Here is a 23,270-nt window from a genome sequence, read left to right as displayed (position 1 = left end):
AGACAAAAACTCCTAAGAAGTGGCCACCAATAACCACATATTATTTAAATCTGGTAATCAGAATAAATCCTGGACTAATGTCTCATCTCTACAAATGCTAGTGCATATAGCTTTCAAGTACTTCTTAAAGGGGCTATCTCACTTCAGCACATGGCATTTATCGTGTAGACAAAGTTAATACCAGGCACTTACTAATGTATTGTGATTGTCCATATTGCCTCCTTTGCTGGCTGCATTCATTTTTCCATCACACTATACACTGCTCGATTCCAGGGGTTACAAACACCCTGCAATCCAGCAGCGGTGGACATGCTTGCACACTATAGGTCCTGGCCACCAGAGAGGATATCGCTTTTTCCTATAATGTGCAAGCACGGCCATCACTGCAGGGTGGTCGTAACCATGGAAAGAGTCGTGTATATTGTGATAAACAAATGAATCCAGCCAGAAAAGGAGGCAATATGGACAATCACAATACATTAGTAAGTTGTATTAACTTTTTCTACATGATAAATGCCCTTTGCTGAGGTGAGACGACCTCTTTAAATGTCGCAACCATCACAGCATTTTGTGGCAGAGAGCTCTGCAGTCTCGATGCTCTTACTGTAAAGAATCCCTGTGATGATGGTGAAACCTTATGTCTTCTACACATAAAGGATGCCTAAGCCATCTTTTTTTTTCAAAACAAGATCACCCATTAGATCATCCAGATATGTGGTGGTCAAAAATGATGTACAGAGCCAAAAATGGTGATATCCATTGTGGCAATATGTATGGTAAAGTAGTGGAGGGAGTGTACATCTCACCCAGGTTCCTTAGCTAGGTGAGATAGCAGAAATCCAGAAAGGCTGGATTTCTTTGGACTGGGAGATAGGTTTGTTAGAGGGATTTCCTAGTCCACGTCCCTCCATTACAGGTTTTCCCGTAGGCCAATGTGATCCAAGGTGAGGCGTGTAGGTATCATCACTGAGGAAATAAAGCAGACCTCAGAATGCCACTCTGAGGGGAATGAAGCCTAGAGAGCTGACCTGTGTGGTTAGAGCTTGGTGACTGGATGACCATGAGGCTGAGTGAAGCCTGATCTCCCCTGCTGTGAACTGGACTCTATAGGTGAGACAGAAATCGCCTGTGTATTAGGTAGAGCCCAGACGGGCAGGCTTAACACTATTATGTCTCCCAACAGCCCGTTTTTTACAGAGGACCTGCGGGATCACAAGTCACCCTAAGCAGTCTGGGAAATCAGACCTTGGTTCTTCTAGATGAGAAGGCACGTCTGCTGCTGACTGAGCCTGAGAGGAGCACTATGTCCTACTACCTCCAGCAGTACAAGGAGCGTTACATCCCAGTGCAGGCCCTTATCATTGCTATGTTTGAACTTTTCAACACCCAGGCCAAGGTACAGTATGTGAAAACTTTTGGGGAAAATTGTGTTTGCTCAAGGGATTTGCTGGAAAAAGGAATATAGTTGGCTCATATAAGGTGATCCCACAATTCTAACCAAGATTAGGGCTCTGTTGATGGTTCTAGGATGAAGTCTTTTTACCTTGAAACATACTTCTTGTAGCTTGAGCCTGACCTAAGCTCAAGCTATAATTTCAAATGGTTCATCCAGCCGGATGAAAAGTTGTTGAATTGTGTTTGAAATGTAAATGAATAAAATGAACATATTTTAATTATGATTGCTGCCCAAGTGTCCCGGTTTCAGCACCATTTCGCTTCACTTGAATGGCTAGTTACATACTTGATGGGGTTGGCTGCAATCGCTAAGCAGATCCAGATGCTGTGGATTTTCTGTCTTTTCCGTAAGACAAGGAGCTGACAGGCTCCTTATCTCTGCTCTCTGACATTACAAACACTCAGTATAGCTCAGTTCTTATCTTACTGATGGAATGTGGCCTAAATAAGGGTTTATGACCTCTTAGTAGTTTAGAGAGAATGGTTATTAGATGACCTGCACAAAATAAAAAGTACCAGTCACGCAGTTAGAAAAACAGTAACCCTTTGTGACAGAATGGCTCAATATTTTTAACAAAAGCCAATCAAACAAAGGCTGTTCTTGGTATTACAACCCAGGCCCGTTCACTTGAACGAGAGCGCGCTGCACCTAGGCCATGTGACCATTGGACCTAACATCACTGGCCTAGGAAGAGGCCAGAGTGCAACGACCTCTTCAAAAAGCTTTCACATCTGCTCTTTCCTTTCCGGTATTGAGATCCATCATAGGATCTCGAAACCGGTGGAAAATGCTTCAGTTTTCATTGTCAATAGGGACATAACTGAACTGACCGTAACGGAATGCACCAGAATGCATTCCGTTCTATTTCGTTGTGTTTCCATGCTGCACACAAAAATACTGCAAGCAGTGTTTTTGTGTGCGTCATGGTATACCAATCAAGACGTGTCCAAGAAAACGGATCCGGCACAATTGACTTGCATTGTGTTTCATGCCGGATCTGTTTTCTCTGACACGAAAGAAAATAGATCAGGCGCCCATTGATGGATGCAGCCGGTTGTTTTATCATAATGGAAGCGTTTTTGCTGATCCCTGGTAAATGTATGTATGAAAGTAGTCTTATACATTCCAAGAACTGTAGGGAATGTTTTTGTAGAGGAAAGGAGATTCACACATTTATATAGGAAAAGGTTCTTAACAGTTAAAGCAGTCAAACTACGGATTTTCTTACCTCAAGTAAGGCAGATACAATGACAGTATACTTACTTTAGCAGATAATGATGTACAGTACAGACCAAAAGTTTGGACACACCTTCTCATTTCAAAGAGTTTTCTTTATTTTCATGACTATGAAGGCATCAAAACTATGAATTAACACACGTGGAATTAAATACATAACAAACAAGTGTGAAACAACTGAAAATATGTCATATTCTAGGTTCTTCAAAATAGCCACCTTTTGCTTTGATTACTGCTTTGCACACTCTTGGCATTCTCTTGATGAGCTTCAAGAGGTAGTCCCCTGAAATGATTTTTACTTCACAGGTGTGCCCTGTCAGGTTTAATAAGTGGGATTTCTTGCCTTATAAATGGGGTTGGGACCATCAGTTGCGTTGAGGAGAAGTCAGGTGGATACACAGCTGATAGTCCTACTGAATAGACTGTTAGAATTTGTATTATGGCAAGAAAAAAGCAGCTAAGTAAAGAAAAACGAGTGGCCATCATTACTTTAAGAAATGAAGGTCAGTCAGTCAGCCGAAAAATTGGGAAAACTTTGAAAGTAAGGGCTATTTGACCATGAAGGAGAGTGATGGGGTGCTGCGCCAGATGACCTGGCCTCCACAGTCACCGGACCTGAACCCAATCGAGATGGTTTGGGGTGAGCTGGACCGCAGAGTGAAGGCAAAAGGGCCAACAAGTGCTAAGCATCTCTGGGAACTCCTTCAAGACTGTTGGAAGACCATTTCAGGGGACTACCTCTTGAAGCTCATCAAGAGAATGCCAAGAGTGTGCAAAGCAGTAATCAAAGCAAAAGGTGGCTACTTTGAAGAACCTAGAATATGGCATATTTTCTGTTGTTTCACACTTGTTTGTTATGTATATAACTCCACATGTGTTAATTCATAGTTTTGATGCCTTCATAGTCATGAAAATAAAGAAAACTCTTTGAATGAGAAGGTGTGTCCAAACTTTTGGTCTGTACTGTATATCTTACGTGAAAAAAAGTTGGAAATTTTTTTGTAGACCTAAGTGACTGGAGATATGTTGGCGCACAATCTTAAAATACTGTTGCATAATAAAACTTTTTGCATGATATACTGTAGTTTGGTGGGCTTTAGTTAGCCGTGCCTGCCTATGTAGGAGTAATAGTCCATGTGTACCACCTCTAGGAAGTCCATTTGTCAGCACTGGAGAATAATCCTTCCATTCTCTTGGTTGATGAAGTACAGGCTCCGGCAGGTTAGACAGCGAGCCTCCTACTCATGTCCTTAAGCTAATCAGCCCATCTATCCTGATATTAATTACAATTATGTACATTACTCACAGAGATACATCTTTTCCTTTATAATCTACCATTTAAAAAAAAAAATCTCGGTATGATTATTGAGTTAATCAATGCATCCGGCACGCTAAAAAGACTGACTCGCATGCTAATTACAACCTGCGATCCCAGTCGGTTTTTCGTGCTTTGCATAAAAGCTCTTGGCAAAGAAGAATCCTGAACATGGAACAGAAGGTGGACAGGTTCGCACCAGATGCTAAAGGGAACATACTTACTTATGCTATCCCGAGACGATTCTAAAAGAAAATGATAAAGTCTTAAAGGGATGTTCCAAGAATTAAACCTGAAGGTCGCTTCAATATCAGATTGGAACAATATCACTAAATATACTTTTGACATGTGGAAGAGATCTAGATGGAAGGACCACCTATTACCAAAATATCTCGCCTTAATGCAAGTTCGTGATGTCCTCTGCCACTCCTCAATCCAGTTCTGGGATACCATATCTGACAGAGCCAAAACTGCCACCACACCGGTTTTATCTCTTTGTCCATATAATGATGTCCCGACTTTCGAGGAACTGAAAAAACACCCTATAGTAGCCTGTCTCTCAAATTTCCAAATAGCTCATTTTATTCACTTTATTAAAACTCACCTTAAAAATCTCACTGTAACCTCAGAACAATCTGCTTTTGAGAAGCTAGCCCTGCAATCCAATGAACCAAAAGGAAAGATATCTAAATTATACAGCCTTCTATTGGCCCTAACATGCCCTGACAAAGTCCCCTTCAATAAAAATAATTTAAAAACAAACAATATCAGATTGGTTGTGGTCTGATTCCCAGCACCCCCACTGTTTGGAGGGGCCATGGTGCTCAGACAAGCACTACAGTCTCTTCATAGTATACCAAGAACAGCGCCGTACATCGTATAGTGGCTGTTCTTGGTACTGCAGCTCAGGCCCATTCACTTGAATAGGACTGAGCTGCACAAAGGCCACGTGACCGATGGATATAATCCTACAAGCCTAGGAAGAGACCTCTTTCAACAGCTGATTGATGGGGATGCCAGGATTTGGACCACTGCCAATCAGATATGTATGGTCTATTTTGGGGATAGATTATCAGTATTTAAAACCAGTCAAATCCCTTTAATCAGAAATACGCCATAGAAAAATGCACCCAAGGTGCGGGTCTCTAAAAAATGTTTTGCACAACTTCACCAGAAATAGTTCATGCCGATACAAGCATAAGTTACTGTAAATCTGTTGGACTTCCTTTAAAGGGATTTTCCAAGACTTTTATACTGAATACCTATCCTCTGGTTCGGTGGAGGTCTGACACCCGGAACTCCTGCAGATCAGCTTTCTGAGAAGGTGCCACGGCCACGGCCTTCTACCAGAGTGACGGCACGTTCATCGGTCACGTGGCCTAGATGCAGCTCAGCCCCATTCAAGTGAATGGGGCTGAGCTGCAATACCAAGCACAGCCACTATACAATGTACGGCGCTGTTGCCTGGTGAGCAGGGAGAAGGCCGAGGCGCTCACAGGAGTGTCGGTGCCTTCTCAAACAGCTGATTGGCGGGGGTCCTGGGCGTCGGACCTCCACTGATCAGATACTGATGACCTATCTAGAAGATAGGTCATCAGTATAAAGTCTTGGAAAACTGTTGAGAGTGGTGTAAAATTTAAAAAGTTTGAAACTATATCGGGTTCCCAATTTTTAAGTATTCAATGTGTCTTTCAGTTTGCCCTTCTATCGGAGCTACGGCCTCAGATCTACCCACAAGACCTGGCGGTGTTTGATAACATGGCGCTGAAAAGAGAGATTGAGACAATGAAATCTCGACATCTTTCCGGAGACACCATCTCTGTCTTATCCCACAGTCCGAGCACCTCATCTACGGAGAGCCACCAAACTGTCAGTACCGCCAGCACTGCACGGGTAAGAATCCAAAATCGCCTCGTTGTTCTTAGATAGGCAATGGAGCATGTACTGTAAGTTGTCTATAGGTACCAAGACTGGGCTGCCTCCAGGGGCTTCTCCGCTACCACATCGGCTACCAGTTGGTGCACTGAAAGGAAGGACAGTAGCATCAACCATATCGTAGAGAAAACAGTATAAGCTTTGTTTTAGAGTCCCAGACTCTCAAAGACATGGTTTAACTTTCTACCTGACCTTAAAGGGGTTGTCTCACTTGCGCAAATGGCATTTATCATGTAGAGCAGGTTAACACAAGGCACTTACTAATGTATTGTGATTGTCCACATTGCTTCCTTTGCTGGCTGGATTCATTTTTCCATCACATTATACACTGCTCGTTTCTTTGTAACTACGTAAGAAGATTTAAGGCGAACCTGTCAGGTGTCTGGTGATTTCTGATTAAATCCCAACAGGACTCCTAGGATAGACAGTGAGAGTCCTGATAACTTGTCCCCCCCCCCCCCCCACACACGCAGAGTGACAGCTCTCCGTGTATCAGCCTGTGTGCACAGAAGGCTGTCAATCACCAGGATTCTTAGGCCTCTTTCACACGAGCGTGGCGGATTAGGTCCGGAGGCGTTCAGGGTCCGTTCAGTGAAACTCGCACCATTTTGCAAGCAAGTTCAGTCAGTTTTGTCTGCGATTGCGTTCAGTTGTTCAGTTTTTTCCGCGCGGGTGCAATGCGTTTTCATGCGTTTTTCACACGCGTGATAAAAAACGGAAGGTTCACAAACAACATCTCTTAGCAACCGTCAGTGAAAATCCCATTGCATCCGCACTTGCTTCCGGATGCGATGTGTTTTTCACTGAAGCCCCATTCACTTTTATGAGGCCAGGGCTGCGTGAAAAACTCAGAATATAGAACATGCTGCGTTTTTTTTTACGCAACGCTGAACTGATGCGTGAAAAAACAGACCCATTGGAATAAATGGGTCAGGATTCAGTGCGGGTGCTATGCGTTCACGTCATGCACCGCACCCGCGCTCGTGTGAACTCAGCCTTATTGTCTTTCCCAGGAGTCCAAATCAGATAAACCTGTGTATCAATGAGCACAGCTTCTCTGCGTCTCTCCACTCCCCCCCCAAAAAAAATCACTTGACAGGTTCCCTTTAAAACAAATATTAAAGGGTTTATCCAAACTATAAAACGTGCCCCCGAATGCACCGTCCCCCCAGCATCCATGTTGCTCCTGATCCCTGCACGGCCGCCGCTGCGGATCAAAACATCCATCGACGGGGGGAGCAGTCAATAGCAGGCCGCGACGATGACTGGCCTCCCTAGCATCACCCGTAAGATGCAGCGGCGGCCGTGCGGGGATCAGGAGCGACACGGGTGCCGAGGAGCGGGGTAAGTATAATCTATATGAGGGACCTGGGCATGTTTTAGAGTTTGGATAGCCCCTTTAATTTCTCACAATGGCATCAAATAACTAAATCTTCTTATATTTTAGGAACGTCTTCTTTGGCTGTTGGATGTTATGGAGGTCAGTACCACCTGTTTATGGCAATGTTTTTTTAAATGTTTTCCGCCTCAGGAAAGGTCATCGGTATCTGATCAACGGGGATCCGACTCCCGGGAACCCCCCCAATCAGCTGTTTGAGAAGGCCTTCTTGCAGCTTACCCTAAGGCCTCTTGTACACGAACGCGGTCCGCAGTGCACGGGCACTGACCAAGGGCCAGCCGCATGCGGATCGCGACCCCATTCACTTAAATGGGGTCCGCGATCCGTCCATTCCGCAAAAACAAAAGGACAAGTTCTATTTTTGTGCGGAACGGAACACCACAGAAGCACTCCGTAGTGCTTCCGTTCCGTGGTTCTGTTCCGCACCGCATCTCCGGATTTGCGGACCCATTGAAGTGAATGGGTCCGCATCCGGGATGCGGAATGCACACGGCCGGTGTCCCGTGTATTGTGAACCCGCCGTATGCCTGGCCGCAATACGGCCACAGGGGACACGCGGTCGTGTGCAAGAGGCCTAAGCCAGTGACGTTCATTGTTCGCGTGGTCTAGGAGCAGCTCAGTCCCATAGAAGTGAATGAGGATGAACTACGATACTGAGCACAGCCGCTATACAATGCACTTTGCTGTACTTGATATGCTGAGAGGAGGCAGCGGAGCTCACCAGAGTGGTCTCCTCAAACAGCTGATCAGCAGGGGTCCCAAATGTCAGACCCTCACCCATCTGATACTAATGACCTATTCTGAGGATAGGTCATCAGTATAATAAAAGTCTCAAAGCCCCAATATCAGCTCCATATGTTGTGTAGTCGCCATTCTCTGTTAGGGCTTATTCACACGACCGTATGGCTTTTTCAGTGTTTTGCAGGCCGTTTTTAACGGATCCGTTTTAGTAGTGTTTCCGTTTCTATTCTGTTTTTCCGTATGGCATATACAGTAAACAGTAATTACATAGAAAAAATTGGGCTGGGCATAACATTTTGAATAGATGGTTCCGCAAAAAAACGGAACGGATACGGAAGACATACGGAGTACATTCCGAATGTGTTCCGTTTTTTTTTTGCGGACCCATTGACTTGAATGGAGCCACAGAACGTGGCAATAATAGGACATGTTCTATCTTTGAACGGAACGCATACGGAGTGCATTCCATTTTTTTTGCAAAACCATTAAAATGAATGGTTCCGTATACGGATCGCATACAAAACTCAAAAAACGGCCCGCATACGGAACGCAAAAAAACATTTGTGTGAACGAGCCCTTACTCTGCAGCTCAGCTACTATTCAAGTGAATGGGTCCTGGAAAGCCCCTTTAAATACTTTTTTTTTAAAGAAAAGGTCCGTTTTCCCGGTGCCACTTTTATTCATGGACTGTATCTGGTGTGACAGCTCAGCCTCAGTGAAATTAAGGCTGAGCTGCAATACCAGACATGACCATAGATGATAGTGGCACTGTTTTTGTAATTTTATGTATCCCCTTTATTTGGGGTATTTTCATAGGGGTAAGATATGTTATAAATGTATAAATGTTTCAAATCTGACATCTGGGACTCTCATGATCCTTTGAATGAAAGGGCTGCAGCACTGATTTAGCACAGCAGCCCCTTCACAGTTTTTTTGTCGTGGTCCAACATAAGACTGTAGGAGGAGTTGCAGAGCTGATTCGATTCAGTGCTGCGATCCCTTTATTTTTTAGAATTGTAGGGGGTCCTACTGGTCAGACCCCCACCAATTATATAGTGATGTCTCACTTTATGAGATGGGAATACCCCTTTAAAATCTCAGTTTGTGTTCACACTCTTAGGCATCATGCACACAGACGTGTCCGTATTTCAGTCCGCAAACAATGAATCCGCAAAATATGCATACCTTCCATATTTTTCCCACTCCCATCACTAGAAATGCCTTTTCTTGTCTGCAGAACAGCCACACGGATCAGTAAAAAATATGCATATGTGCATGACCTGAGAGAAATGAATGGGTCAGTGTGTTATCCACAAAAAAATACTGTTGTGTGTGTGAGGCCTTTTATTATAGTATACAAAGTGTAGCCCCTCTTTATATAACTACTGGCAGAGTCCTCTTGAAGGTCACTGTGTGAAGGGGTGGACTGGCCATAGACCCTACAGGGAAACTTCCTGGTGAGCCGATGTCAAGGGGGTTGCATGAGCCATCCTCATGGCCGCCCTCCTGAGTTCAACTGTATCATCGCCATCCTCAGGACAGTGATACCGTTGAATACTGCAGTAGTATTTTGTCCTGCACTGTGGTATTTTGGTTCTGGTGAGGCAGTATTTTGTCCTGCACTGTGGTATTTTGCTTCTGGTGAGGCAGTATTTTGTCCTTCACTGTGGTATTTTGCTTCTGGTGAGGCAGTATTTTGTCCTTCACTGTGGTATTTTGCTTCTGGTGAGGCAGTATTATGTCCTTCACTGTGGTATTTTGCTCCTGGTGAGGCAGTATTTTGTCCTGCACTGTGGTATTTTGCTTCTGGTGAGGCAGTATTATGTCCTTCACTGTGGTATTTTGCTTCTGGTGAGGCAGTATTATGTCCTGCTCTGTGGTATTTGCTTCTGGTGAGGCAGTATTTTGTCCTGCACTGTGGTATTTTGCTCCTGGTGAGGCAGTAATATGTCCTGCTCTGTGGTATTTTGCTCCTGGTGAGGCAGTATTTTGTCCTGCACTGTGGTATTTTGCTTCTGGTGAGGCAGTATTATGTCCTTCACTGTGGTATTTTGCTTCTGGTGAGGCAGTATTTTGTCCTTCACTGTGGTATTTTGCTTCTGGTGAGGCAGTAATATGTCCTGCACTGTGGTATTTTGCTTCTGGTGAGGCAGTATTTTGTCCTTCACTGTGGTATTTTGCTTCTGGTGAGGCAGTATTATGTCCTGCTCTGTGGTATTTTGCTCCTGGTGAGGCAGTATTTTGTCCTGCACTGTGGTATTTTGCTTCTGGTGAGGCAGTATTATGTCCTTCACTGTGGTATTTTGCTCCTGGTGAGGCAGTATTTTGTCCTGCACTGTGGTATTTTGCTTCTGGTGAGGCAGTATTATGTCCTGCACTGTGGTATTTTGCTTCTGGTGAGGCAGTATTTTGTCCTTCACTGTGGTATTTTGCTTCTGGTGAGGCAGTAATATGTCCTGCACTGTGGTATTTTGCTTCTGGTGAGGCAGTATTTTGTCCTTCACTGTGGTATTTTGCTTCTAGTGAGGCAGTATTTTGTTCTGCACTGTGGTATGTTGCTTCTGGTGAGGCAGTATTATGTCCTGCACTGTGGTATTTTGCTTCTGGTGAGGCAGTATTTTGTCCTGCACTGTGGTATTTGCTTCTAGTGAGGCAGTATTATGTCCTGCACTGTGGTATTTTGCTTCTGGTGAGGCAGTATTTTGTCCTTCACTGTGGTATTTTGCTTCTAGTGAGGCAGTATTTTGTTCTGCACTGTGGTATGTTGCTTCTGGTAAAGCAGTATTTTGTCCTGCACTGTGTTATTTTGCTTCTGGTGAGGCAGTATTTTGTCCTTCACTGTGGTATTTTGCTTCTAGTGAGGCAGTATTTTGTTCTGCACTGTGGTATGTTGCTTCTGGTGAGGCAGTATTTTGTCCTGCACTGTGGTATTTTGCTTCTGGTGAGGCAGTATTATGTCCTTCACTGTGGTATTTTGCTTCTGGTGAGGCAGTATTATGTCCTGCTCTGTGGTATTTTGCTCCTGGTGAGGCAGTATTTTGTCCTGCACTGTGGTATTTTGCTTCTGGTGAGGCAGTATTATGTCCTTCACTGTGGTATTTTGCTCCTGGTGAGGAAGTATTTTGTCCTGCACTGTGGTATTTTGCTTCTGGTGAGGCAGTATTATGTCCTGCACTGTGGTATTTTGCTTCTGGTGAGGCAGTATTTTGTCCTTCACTGTGGTATTTTGCTTCTGGTGAGGCAGTAATATGTCCTGCACTGTGGTATTTTGCTTCTGGTGAGGCAGTATTTTGTCCTTCACTGTGGTATTTTGCTTCTGGTGAGGCAGTATTATGTCCTGCTCTGTGGTATTTTGCTCCTGGTGAGGCAGTATTTTGTCCTGCACTGTGGTATTTGCTTCTAGTGAGGCAGTATTATGTCCTGCACTGTGGTATTTTGCTTCTGGTGAGGCAGTATTTTGTCCTTCACTGTGGTATTTTGCTTCTAGTGAGGCAGTATTTTGTTCTGCACTGTGGTATTTGCTTCTGGTGAGGCAGTATTTTGTCCTGCACTGTGGTATGTTGCTTCTGGTGAGGCAGTATTATGTCCTGCACTGTGGTATTTGCTCCTGATGAGGCAGTATTTTATGCTGCACTGTGGTATTTGCTCCTGGTGAGGCAGTATTTTGTGCTGCACTGTGGTATTTGGTTCTAGTGAGGCAGTATTATGTCCTGCTCTGTGGTATTTGGTTCTAGTGAGGTAGTATTTTGTGCTGCACTGTGATATTTGCTCCTGGTGAGGCAGTATTATGTCCTGCCCTGTGGTATTTGCTTCTGGTGAGGCAGTATTTTGTCCTGCACTGTGGTATTTGCTTCTGGTGAGGCAGTATTTTGTACTGCCCTGTGGTATTTGCTCCTGGTGAGGCAGTATTATGTGCTGCCCTGTGGTATTTGCTCCTGGTGAGGCAGTATTTTGTGCTGCACTGTGGTATTTGCTCCTGGTGAGGCAGTATTTTGTCCTGCACTGTGGTATTTGCTCCTGGTGAGGCAGTATTTTGTGCTGCACTGTGGTATTTGCTTCTGGTGAGGCTGTATTATGTCCTTCACTGTGGTATTTTGCTCCTGGTGAGGCAGTATTTTGTCCTGCACTGTATTTGCTTCTGGTGAGGCAGTATTTTGTCCTGCACTGTGGTATTTGCTCCTGGTGAGGCAGTATTTTGTCCTGCACTGTGGTATTTGCTTCTGGTGAGGCAGTATTATGTCCTGCTCTGTGGTATTTGCTTCTGGTGAGGCAGTATTTTGTCCTGCACTGTGGTATTTGCTCCTGGTGAGGCAGTATTTTGTGCTGCACTGTGGTATTTGCTCCTGGTGAGGCAGTATTATGTCCTGCTCTGTGGTATTTGCTTCTGGTGAGGCAGTATTTTGTCCTGCACTGTGGTATTTGCTTATGGTGAGGCAGTATTATGTGCTGCCCTTTGGTATTTGCTCCTGGTGAGGCAGTATTTTGTGCTGCACGGTGGTATTTGCTCCTGGTGAGGCAGTATTATGTCCTGCCCTGTGGTATTTGCTTCTGGTGAGGCAGTATTTTGTCCTGCACTGTGGTATTTGCTTCTGGTGAGGCAGTATTTTGTACTGCCCTGTGGTATTTGCTCCTGGTGAGGCAGTATTATGTGCTGCCCTGTGGTATTTGCTCCTGGTGAGGCAGTATTTTGTGCTGCACTGTGGTATTTGCTCCTGGTGAGGCAGTATTTTGTCCTGCATTGTGGTATTTTCTCCTGGTGAGGCAGTATTTTGTGCTGCACTGTGGTATTTGCTTCTGGTGAGGCAGTATTATGTCCTTCACTGTGGTATTTTGCTCCTGGTGAGGCAGTATTTTGTCCTGCACTGTATTTGCTTCTGGTGAGGCAGTATTTTGTCCTGCACTGTGGTATTTGCTCCTGGTGAGGCAGTATTTTGTCCTGCACTGTGGTATTTGCTTCTGGTGAGGCAGTATTATGTCCTGCTCTGTGGTATTTGCTTCTGGTGAGGCAGTATTATGTGCTGCCCTTTGGTATTTGCTCCTGGTGAGGCAGTATTTTGTGCTGCACGGTGGTATTTGCTCCTGGTGAGGCAGTATTATGTCCTGCTCTGTGGTATTTGCTCCTGGTGAGGCAGTATTATGTGCTGCCCTGTGGTATTTGCTTCTGGTGAGGCAGTATTTTGTGCTGCCCTGTGGTATTTGCTTCTGGTGAGGCAGTATTTTGTGCTGCACTGTGGTATTTGCTCCTGGTGGGGCAGTATTTTTTGCTGCACTGCCTCTGCGTGTACAATCTGGATATCAGGGGCATATCTATAGGGGAAGCATCTGCTTTGGGGCCCGAACTCAGAAAGGGCCCAGTTAGGAGGTGGACTGGTCAGGGCCCCCTTAACAGTATTATACAGTGTCACTGTAGGAAATGGACGGAACGAATGCTTGGACTTGTCTGAGACGGCGATCTTGACTAGCCTCAGGAGCGAGGTTGCACAAGAGTTGGGAGTTGCGAAGAAGTTGCTAGGGGAAGGGGGGCCCGTTCAAAATTTTGCTGTGGGGCCCGGTCATTTCTAGTGACGTCACTGGGTATACCGCTTCATTGAGTTGCTGGTACTCACTGGTGTGCCCGATGTGGGGTTACTGTTGATCTTACAGCTTTTCTTCGACATTTCGATAATTTTGGCGTGCGGTAGCTGCGTCTGATCTTGTGACCATCATGTAGAGTTGGGCTCGTTCTCATGGCCACTTGACAAGATCGCTCCTGCAGCTAAGATACAGATGTTAATGGCTTTCTATTACTGACCGTCACGGTCGCTCTTCCCACAAGTAACAAATGAGTTCATTATGGCACCATCATGCTGAAGCTGGCACAAGTACAGGCACTATAAGATGCAATGTAGAGAATTGATGGCGTATAGTCTGGCACAGCTCTGCACTGTGGGAATACAGTCATTTAGAAAGGCGACATTTTATAGTTTATAATGTCTGTGGTTATTCGTTTTTATCTGTTGGAAAATGTCAGCAAGCTGGTGTTTCCAGATCTGTGTTTCTAATGCTGGCCATACATATACCATAGCTACTGACAGACTTCTCCTTCGACCAACAGCTTCGTATCTCCCTCGGCCTCCCCAAAAATGTGTAAACTGGTATTATCAGAGTGATGATTTCTCAAAGGATGGGGCATGTCACATTCCAGCATGCGCAATCTTCATTTGCCCTGACCCAAATGAGCTGCCCCATAAACAGCACATTGCACTACCCCAGTAGGATTGGCCATAATACAGTCTATCTATTGTGTATGGCCAGTTAAAAGAAGATGACGTGGCAATCAGTTCGTCGCCATTTGCCCATCTTCTCTAAACCGCATCTGACTATACATTTATGGTCGACCATGTAATGCATGGACAGGCTGGGTCCTTACAGAGGACGGTCTTATTACATGCAGTCACTTACAGGGGTTTTCAGGGATTTAAAAGGCACCTGTCAGCAGTTTTGTTCCTATGAAACTGGCTGACCTGTTACATGTGCGCTTGGCAGCTGAAGGCATCTGTGTTGGTCCCATGTTCATATGTGAAAAATGAAGTTTTCATATATGCAAATGAGCCTCTAGGAGCAACGGGGGCGTTACCATTACACCTAGAGGCTCTGCTCTCTCTGCAACTGCTGCACTCTCTTCACTTTGATTAACAGGACCAGGCAGATGTGATGACATTTACACTGTCTGGCCCTGTCAATCAAAGTGCAGAAAGTGCGGCAGTTGCAGAGAGAGCAGAGCCTCTAGGTGTAATGGTAACGCCCCCGTTGCTCCTAGAGGCTCATTTGCATAAAATAAAACATCATTTTTCTCAGCAATGCGGGCACATATGAACATGGGACCAACACAGATGTCTTCAGCTGCCAAGCGCACGTGTAACAGGTCATCCAGTGTCATAGGAACAAAACTGCTGACAGATGCCCTTTAAATATCGATGACCTATGACTCCTGGCACCCTCACTGATCAGCTGTTTTAAGGGTCTGAGTGCTGCAACTTTTTCGTAGTATACCAAGAATTGCGCTATTCATTGTGTAGTGCCCCTGCTTGGTATGGCAGCTCAGTCCCTTGGACTTAAATGGGACTGACTGATGGACATGACGGCAGAGGCTTTGGCGCTCACCCGAACACTGCAGCCTCTTCAAAAAGCTGATCAGCGCATATCTCCCCAGAAGACTTAACTGCCCTCAACGCCCCTATATCAGCGCAGGAAGTCCAGACAGTAATATCAGGCTTAAAGCTAGGGAAGGCCCCAGGTCCGGACGATAATACGGGGGAATTTTATAAAATCCTGGGGGGAAGAATATCGGCACTCCTATTACAAAAGTTTTTAATTCCCATATATCTGGACTTCCGTTTACTGAGGTTTCTAACACGGCCCATATAAAATGAATCCCAAAATCGGGAAAAGATCCCTTGCAGGCCGCTTCGTACCGGCCCAATATCGCTAATAAATACAGATCTCAAAATCCTTTCCAAAATTTTGGCAGAAAGACTAGTGAACATACTCCCCAAGATCATTTCAGATTCTCAGGTGGGCTTTGTGAAAGGCCGTTCCGCAGTCACGAATATCCGAAGAGTCTTAACGGTATTAGATGAGATAAAGATGAAGCCAGAGCTACATCCATCCCCAGCCCTGCTGACAATAGACGCTGAGAAAGCGTTTGATAATGTGAGCTGGGGATGGATGGATAGAGTCTTAGATAGGATAGGGCTAACAGGAAATTTTAGAGCTTATCTACAGGTATTATATGCTAATCCTTCAGCCAGGATTCATACCCCAGGTTACCTCTCACCTGCCTTTTCTATAGGCAAGGGAATGAGACAAGGGTGTCCCCTCTCACCGTTACTTTTCAACATTGCTTTAGAACCATTGTCCCGTTACCTAAGCAGTACCAGGGATATAGAGGGAATTAAAATAGGCTCCAAAGAGATAAAACATGCTTTATATGCAGACGATTTATTAGTTTTCTTGGCAAAACCCCATAGGGATTTACTTCCCCTGTTGAATAAACTGTCAAATTTTGGAAGTGCGTCTGGTTTCAAAATTAATGCTGATAAAAGTGAACTCCTGCTTCTCTCTCAGGCGCATCGGGCTAGAGAATACGATTATCGGTCTTCCGGTGAAGATAGCTAAACACACCATCCGTTATCTGGGCAAAGACCCCCGGAATCTATATATTCGCTAAATTACCCCCCTTTGATCCAGAAAATCCAGGGGGACATAGAAAGATGGTTACAACTTCCCCTTTCACTTTTGGGTAGATGTCATTTATTAAAAATGATTAGTTTCGCACGCTTACTATACCCAATGCAAACAATACCGTTGTTAATTAGACATGCAGATGTCCAAGCTTTAGAAACGGCGTTTCGCTATTTTCTTTGGAAAGGCAAACGTCCGAGAATCTCACTGCGGAAATTGCATCTTCCCAAAGAAAAAGGAGGGGTGAATTTCCCAGACATCAGGAGGTATAACCTTGCCAGTAATCTTAGACATGCCCTGGATTGGTTGACAGGAAGAAGTAGTTATTCAAACTACAAATTGGAGTCGCATTTAGCTTCCCCCCTGGTCTTTGGCTGCACTACTCCACACTAAGTACTCCAATCTGCCTCAGCATCTGAGAAAAAGAAAACAAAAGCTGATCAGCAGGGAGGCCAGGAGTCAGACCCCCTACCGATCAGATATGGAGGACCTATCATGAGGATAGGCCATCAGTGCGTTGACCAGGTCCTCCAGAGTCACAGCTCCCTAATCTGGCTCCTAGAGGGCAGGAGATGCCTCCTCTATGAGATCATCACAGGGGTTTGCTTTATAAGACAACCTATGTAACAACTCATTGATCTGGGGGGTCTAGATGAAAGCGGAGGGAGCAGTCTGCCTAATAATGTCTAATTTTTGCTTCCTCTCCCGTCTCTTCTACCTGGTTCTGGTGGCACCCCTCCTGTCCCCTCCTCTCCCTGGGCTTTTGACATTACAGTGACTTTTCCATGTAAGACAAACAGCTGCTTATGTTTATTAGCATCAATCTAGCAAAACGCCTTCTTGCATTAATCAAAGCGATTTAAAATGTATATGTAATTTCCATGCTGTACTTAAAAAAAAAACATCTTATGAATTTCAAATTATAAAATTCTGCTGTTTGTGCTAAGGGATGTCACTCGTATGGAAGCCTGCAGATACGGCAGACCCAACCAGACGTTTAACCCTCTTGGGCTGGAGATGACGGAGCACCTGTCATATCATCAGTTATTACATCCCCCACCACATTACGTAGTAGAAAGCACTGGATTGTCAATGTTGTTCATCTTGGCTGGCTTCTTAAAGGGATAGTCTAGCACTGGCTATAAGAGCTCTGACTTTAGGGCTAAGTTAGAGCGCTTTGGGGGTCAGCGTTGCTGTAATTTGAGCCATAAATTATCAAATGTCGCACGATGTTTGATATATTTGGAGCATCTTTAAAGGGGTCTTCCAGGCTGCCGATATTGATGATCTATCCTCAGGACAGGTCGTTAAAGGGGTTAAATGAAAATACTTCAATATTAATTTTTATTATAAATATATTCCCAAATGCCTTTAATTAGTTATAATGGCTTGTTTTGTCTATGGAGCAATCATTAGGAGAAATAAAATGGCCGCCGTCCTATTAGTACACACAAAACTCGTCCTAATCACAGAGCAGGACAAGTTACTGCACACCACTGAGCTACAGAGCTGCCTCATCCTCCTCTCTGCTTGTCAGGGATTATGATCCTCAATACAGATGATAAGATCTTTAGCTGAATCTCTGTGGGAATGGAGTTCATAAGGAGACATGAAGGGACTGTGGTAAAATGGGGCTGTGGTAATTGAGACTGTATACAAGTGCTGCTGCTCATTATCCCCACCCTCCTCTCTGTACTTCATGTCTCCTCATGATCTCCATTCCTAACACAGATTCAGCTGAAGATCTTATCATCTGTATTCAGGATCATAATCCCTGACAAGTAGGAGAGGAGGATGAGGCGTATCTTTAGCTCAGTGTTGGGGAGTAACTTGCCCTGCTGTGTGATTAGGACAGGTTCTGTGTGTACTAATAGGACGGCGGCCATTTTAATTCAACTAATGATCGCTCCCCAGAAAAAACGAGCCATTAAAACGAATAAAAGGTATTTGAGAATATATTTATAATAAAGTGATATTTAAAGAGGACCTTTCACTAGTTTAAAAACTAAAAACTAACTATATCAGTGGGCAGAGCGGCGCCCAGGGGTCCCCCTGCACTTACTAGTATGTCTGGGCGCCGCTCCGTTCGCCCGGTATAGGCTCCGGTGTGTGCAGCTCCCTCTTTCGTACAGGGCAGAGTTTTTGTATTAGGGTTGTCCCTTGCTGCAGCGCAGGCCAATCGTAGCGCACAGCTCATAGCTTGGGGGTCAAGCGCTGCAGCAAGGGACAACCCTAATACAAAAACTCCGCCCCATACAAAAGAGGGAGCTGCACACACCGGGTAACCTGTTCTAGCGATTACTGGGGTACCAGTGAATGGATGATGAATGTTTTAAAAGGGTTATCCATCCAACTTCTGAAAAAAAAAATGTAAAAATAAAAACAGCCCTAAATGTGTATGTGTGTATATATATATATATATATATATATATATATATATAAAATAGAAAAGATGGGCAGCACTCCAAAAAGTAAAAATACAAAAATCTTTATTTACCCCAGTGGGAAGTGCGACGTTTCGGCTCTAGACAGCAGCCTTCCTCAAGCTATATATATATATATATATATATATATATATATATAACATCTATGTACCCTCTCCGATCTCCAGCAGACGGTCATTCAGTGGCCCCCTGCAGCATCTGGGCTGGATCGGCAAGAGATCGGAGAATTATTTTATAACATTTGGGCTATTTTTATTTTTTTCCAGAAGTCGGATAAATCCTTGAACAATATAGGAATATGCTTCAAGAGGTTGTCTAGGAGAACCACATATTTTCACAAAAGTGCCCAGTATGGGTTTAAAACGAGAAATTATCATTACTCACCTCCTCGATTCCGCTCCTTTGCCATTCCGACACTGTCTCCACTTCCTGGTTCCAGCTCAACACATGGGAAATCCGGGAAACACCCGCTCAGCCACTCACTGACTGAGGCGGGTCACCACTACGGCCAACCATTCCAACCATTTCCTGTAATAGCATAGGAATGTCCCCTCGGACAACCCCTTTAAATGGTAATTCCCTCATATATGATGGGAACAGTCTCAGAAGAACCAACAATCAGTGTCTACAAGCCAGTGGCTAGATCTAATATTTTACACCATTTTTCTTTAGTTTTATTAAAGGGGTTTTCAGAGTGTTTTATACTGATGACCTATCCTCAGGAAAGGTCATCAGTATCTGATTGGTGGGGGTCTGACACTCAGTATCCTCAAGCACAGCGCCATCCATTGTATAGTGGCCGTGTTTGGTATCGTAGCTTGGCCCCATTCACTTGAATGGGACTGAGCTGTGCCTAGGCCACGTGACTGATGAACGTGATGTCACTGGTCTAGGAAGAGGCCACAGCACTCACCAGAGCACCACAGCCACTTCAAACAGCTGATCGGCGGGATTGCCAGGAGTCGGGCCCCCACCAAACAGATACCGATGACCTATCCTGGCGATATGTCATCAGTATAAAACACTTCCTTTAAATAATAAAATCACTTTACATAATTACACCGTACAGGATGTGGTCACATATGGTTTCTGAACACGTTCTGAGAAAGTGAACCTTCAAATTACTGTTCACAAATCCAGGCGGGAGAAGGATCCAGGCCGAGTCCAATAAAAACAATGATATTGCATTTCGAAATGGAAGGGCGAGCCGCCTGCGTTTTTAGTCTAGTTCCAGGTTGTTATCTTTAGTGGACTTAAGATTAGATCATAAAACTGCTTTCTTTTAGTATTGATTTTCCTGCCCTTCAGGTTGGACCTATTTAGTTCTAGCTATGTGTCTCTTTGATTTTCCTGACCTAGTTCTCACAGGGAATTCAGCCTGTATATAAAGAGAACTTATCACCGGGATTACCTTATCTGTTTTAATTGAAAAATCGTTAGATAAATAATTACCGGTATCTAAATATAAGTCGTTAAAAAAATGCAAAAGAAAGAAGAATAAACCGCTATATAGGTCATGGGCCCAGTATATGAATTACCTGACACACTACAGGAGTCAGGTTTGAACTTCTCGGTAAGATTCCCTCGTGCCCAGCTCCTTCACATACCTCCCATAGTGGCATACAGTGTAATCAGTGGCGTACATAGAGAGGTACGGGCCCCATATAAAAGATCAAACCAGGCCCCCCACACAGGACAGAAGGGTTTCCGCATAAACCCTTTTCAATGACCCTTGGGCCATTTATTCCACTGCTTCATTTGCTAAAATTGTTCCTTTAGAGGGTGGAGTTCTGACCAAGTTTTCACCTCCAGTAGAATAGGAGATAATCCCAACTAAGACTCGGCCCCCTCTAGCCCTGGGCCCCATAGCAGTCGCATGGTCTGCCGCCATGGTAGTTACGCCCCTGAGTGTGATATCATCTTGCTAGTTATTATGAGGCTTCAAATCAACAAACACACACAGAGGAGATCCTGCTTTCCGAAGCAGCAGCAGCAACATGTAGGACATTATACAGCAGTGCTGGCAGTGTAGCTGTGAATTCAGCATTGAGGCGAGATGGAAAACTGCAGCAGCATGTCTGTGTGTGTGTGTCTTCTCTCTCTCTGCCTCTTGGTCTTGTTGTAGCTACTCTAGCCTTCTCCTTACCCTCAATAGGTTTTGATGTACTGCAGCTGTAAGCGGTGCGCCAAAAACAGCTCTCAAAATGGATTGAAAGTGAGTGATCAGTGCATGAGGCAAAGGGTAATTGAAAGAGGGCATGTTTCTGTAGTAAGATATATTATAATGTTTATTTACACTACTCTTTTATGGGAAAAATTCAAACACCAGTGACTTTTTAGTAGTGTGTCTGTCCGAGAGGGGAAGAAAGAGAGCTGTGTCCATTAATCATCAGATTCCAAACCTAAAAGTAATTACGGTATGATCATTCATCCCCATAAAGCTCAATGTCTGTTGCAGCACCACATCTATGTTCACACAGGGCAATGAGCTGCCGACAAATGAGGATTTTATGTGCATCATAAATAATCCGTTCACCCCAAGAAAAAGCATTTTTCTCATTTCTTGGTGATCGGTGGCACATTTACATGGAGCAATTATTGGGAATGTTCGTTCCTAATAATAGGCCTGATAATCTGCTGAAGTACATGGGCCCATAGTCAGAGCAGGGAGGTTCTTGGTGAATAACAGCGATTGCTAGTTTAATACAATGAAGTTAGGAGAACAAATCCCTCCTTATAAATAAGCTATATTTTTACATTAATGATTTACAGTGTTGTTTTTCGAGTGTTATAATTTTGTATAATTTATGGCGCCTCTTCCTAGAACATGTACATTTATTAGAACAATAATACGACAAAGCTGTTCTTCAAATGTCAGTATAACCTGCTGTTACAGATGTGGCACAGAGCAAGTGCTGGGAGAAGAGCTTCATGTAGGAACATCTAAGCCAGGGATGGCCAACCTGTGGCTCTCCAGCTGTTGAAAAACTACAACTCCCAGCATGCCCAGACAGCCTACAGCTATCAGCCTATAGCAGGGCATAGTGGGAATTGTAGTTTTACAACAGCTGGCAAGCCGCAGGTTGGCCAGCCCTGATCTAAGCTGTCCTCTAATGCGGCCAATGCCACAATCACTCCTTATGGAGGCACACCCTAGCATATTGTTTTTCTTACTCGTGGTCTAAATCTAAAGCCCCTTTACAAGGGGGAACAATTGGGGCAATAATTTAGATGGAGCGTTTCTAGGAACTGTGATTCCCAATAATTGCCCTGTGTAAAGGTGCCGTTAATCACCGGATGATCGAGCAAACGCACATTTATCTGATAAAGGCATTTGTTGTGCAGACACCTAAATCATCGTTTCTTGGCAGCAGATCATGCTGTTTAATGATTTGCTGCCCCGGAACAATGATTCTCTATGGGACAAAATAGAGCAGTAGCAATCCCTCGTCCCCATACAGTGGAAGAGTTTGCTGCATGTAAATGTAGCCCGGCTTCACCTCCCCTGACAAGCAGGCAATTACAGAGATAAAAATGGCTTGACCTCTCTTGACATGCCTGTTTTAATAGCTTCATGCATTCCCCATGTAATAACAATTCTGGAGCATTTATTCTTATGGCTCTATGTTGTGCCATTCCTTTATTATTTCTACTAGAAGTTATGAATGAATTGCTCGCAGTCTGCAGTAAGGGTACAGAGGGGAGGTAACCAGTTTGGGGGGGGGGGGATCATGTTCATTTATGTAGAATAGAATGTCCTCTAGGGTTGGATGCATTCTGTAGAAAAGAAAGTTGAGCAGTGCGAATGTAACTTCAGAGGTTGAAAAATGGATAGAATTCTGTAAACAAGGCACTTGCAATCTTCCAACAAAATCCTTAAAATAGAAAGCAGATTCTGCACTGGCTGCCTGAACATCTTAGAAAATGGATTTTAGCCACAGCTGGAGCTCTCGGAATTGAGAAAACCTATGACAGATCATCTCTCAGAAAGGCATTTTTGTACCGATCGTATTTTTTCCCCTCCTATTTTAACTAGTGCAGATACAGCAGGAATATCACATCACTTTCTGTCTTCTACTGCGGCAACTTTCTATAAGGATACATCCCCAGGGAATTTCCACCTCCTTTACAAAAAAATTTGACTAGATTTTAGAAATCCACGGCATGTCAGTCGTTGCTTGAGGGATTTACCCAATGCTATCCAAGGGATGAAAACAGTGGTAGACCCTCCAGCCCAGCCCATTTTGGGCATTTTTTTGCAGTGCCATTTTTCATCCCGGTTGGCTGCTGAAAGCGGACTTGCCACATATGAATGTACCCGAAAGGAAAAATCTATCAACAGTATTCTGCCTTCTGGCATGGCGGAGGATCGATAAGGAAAAAAAGCATAGGGACAACCCATGCAGTTACTAGGAAGCCATTGGGTGAGGGGGCTGGTTGCCTCCACCTTGATATTAGGTAGCAAGAACATGTGAAGGACCATTTGACAGAGGAACTTCATTGGTCCACAGATGATGAAAA

General features: G+C 44.3%; 1 protein-coding gene across 1 annotated transcript in view; it reads left to right on the top strand.

The window, feature by feature from the left end:
- Window positions 1-23,270, top strand: part of WHRN (whirlin) — a 107,144-nt gene that overhangs the window by 66,381 nt on the left and 17,493 nt on the right. Inside the window, exons 7-9 of the mRNA XM_040405183.1 lie at window positions 1,184-1,396; window positions 5,703-5,900; window positions 7,390-7,422. Of these exons, the coding sequence (XP_040261117.1) occupies window positions 1,184-1,396; window positions 5,703-5,900; window positions 7,390-7,422 (444 nt within the window). The remainder of the gene's footprint in view (window positions 1-1,183; window positions 1,397-5,702; window positions 5,901-7,389; window positions 7,423-23,270) is intronic.

This window comes from Bufo bufo, chromosome 8 (assembly GCF_905171765.1).
Source record: "Bufo bufo chromosome 8, aBufBuf1.1, whole genome shotgun sequence".
Lineage (NCBI taxonomy): Eukaryota > Metazoa > Chordata > Amphibia > Anura > Bufonidae > Bufo > Bufo bufo.
This window is presented reverse-complemented; position numbering and strand designations above follow the sequence as displayed.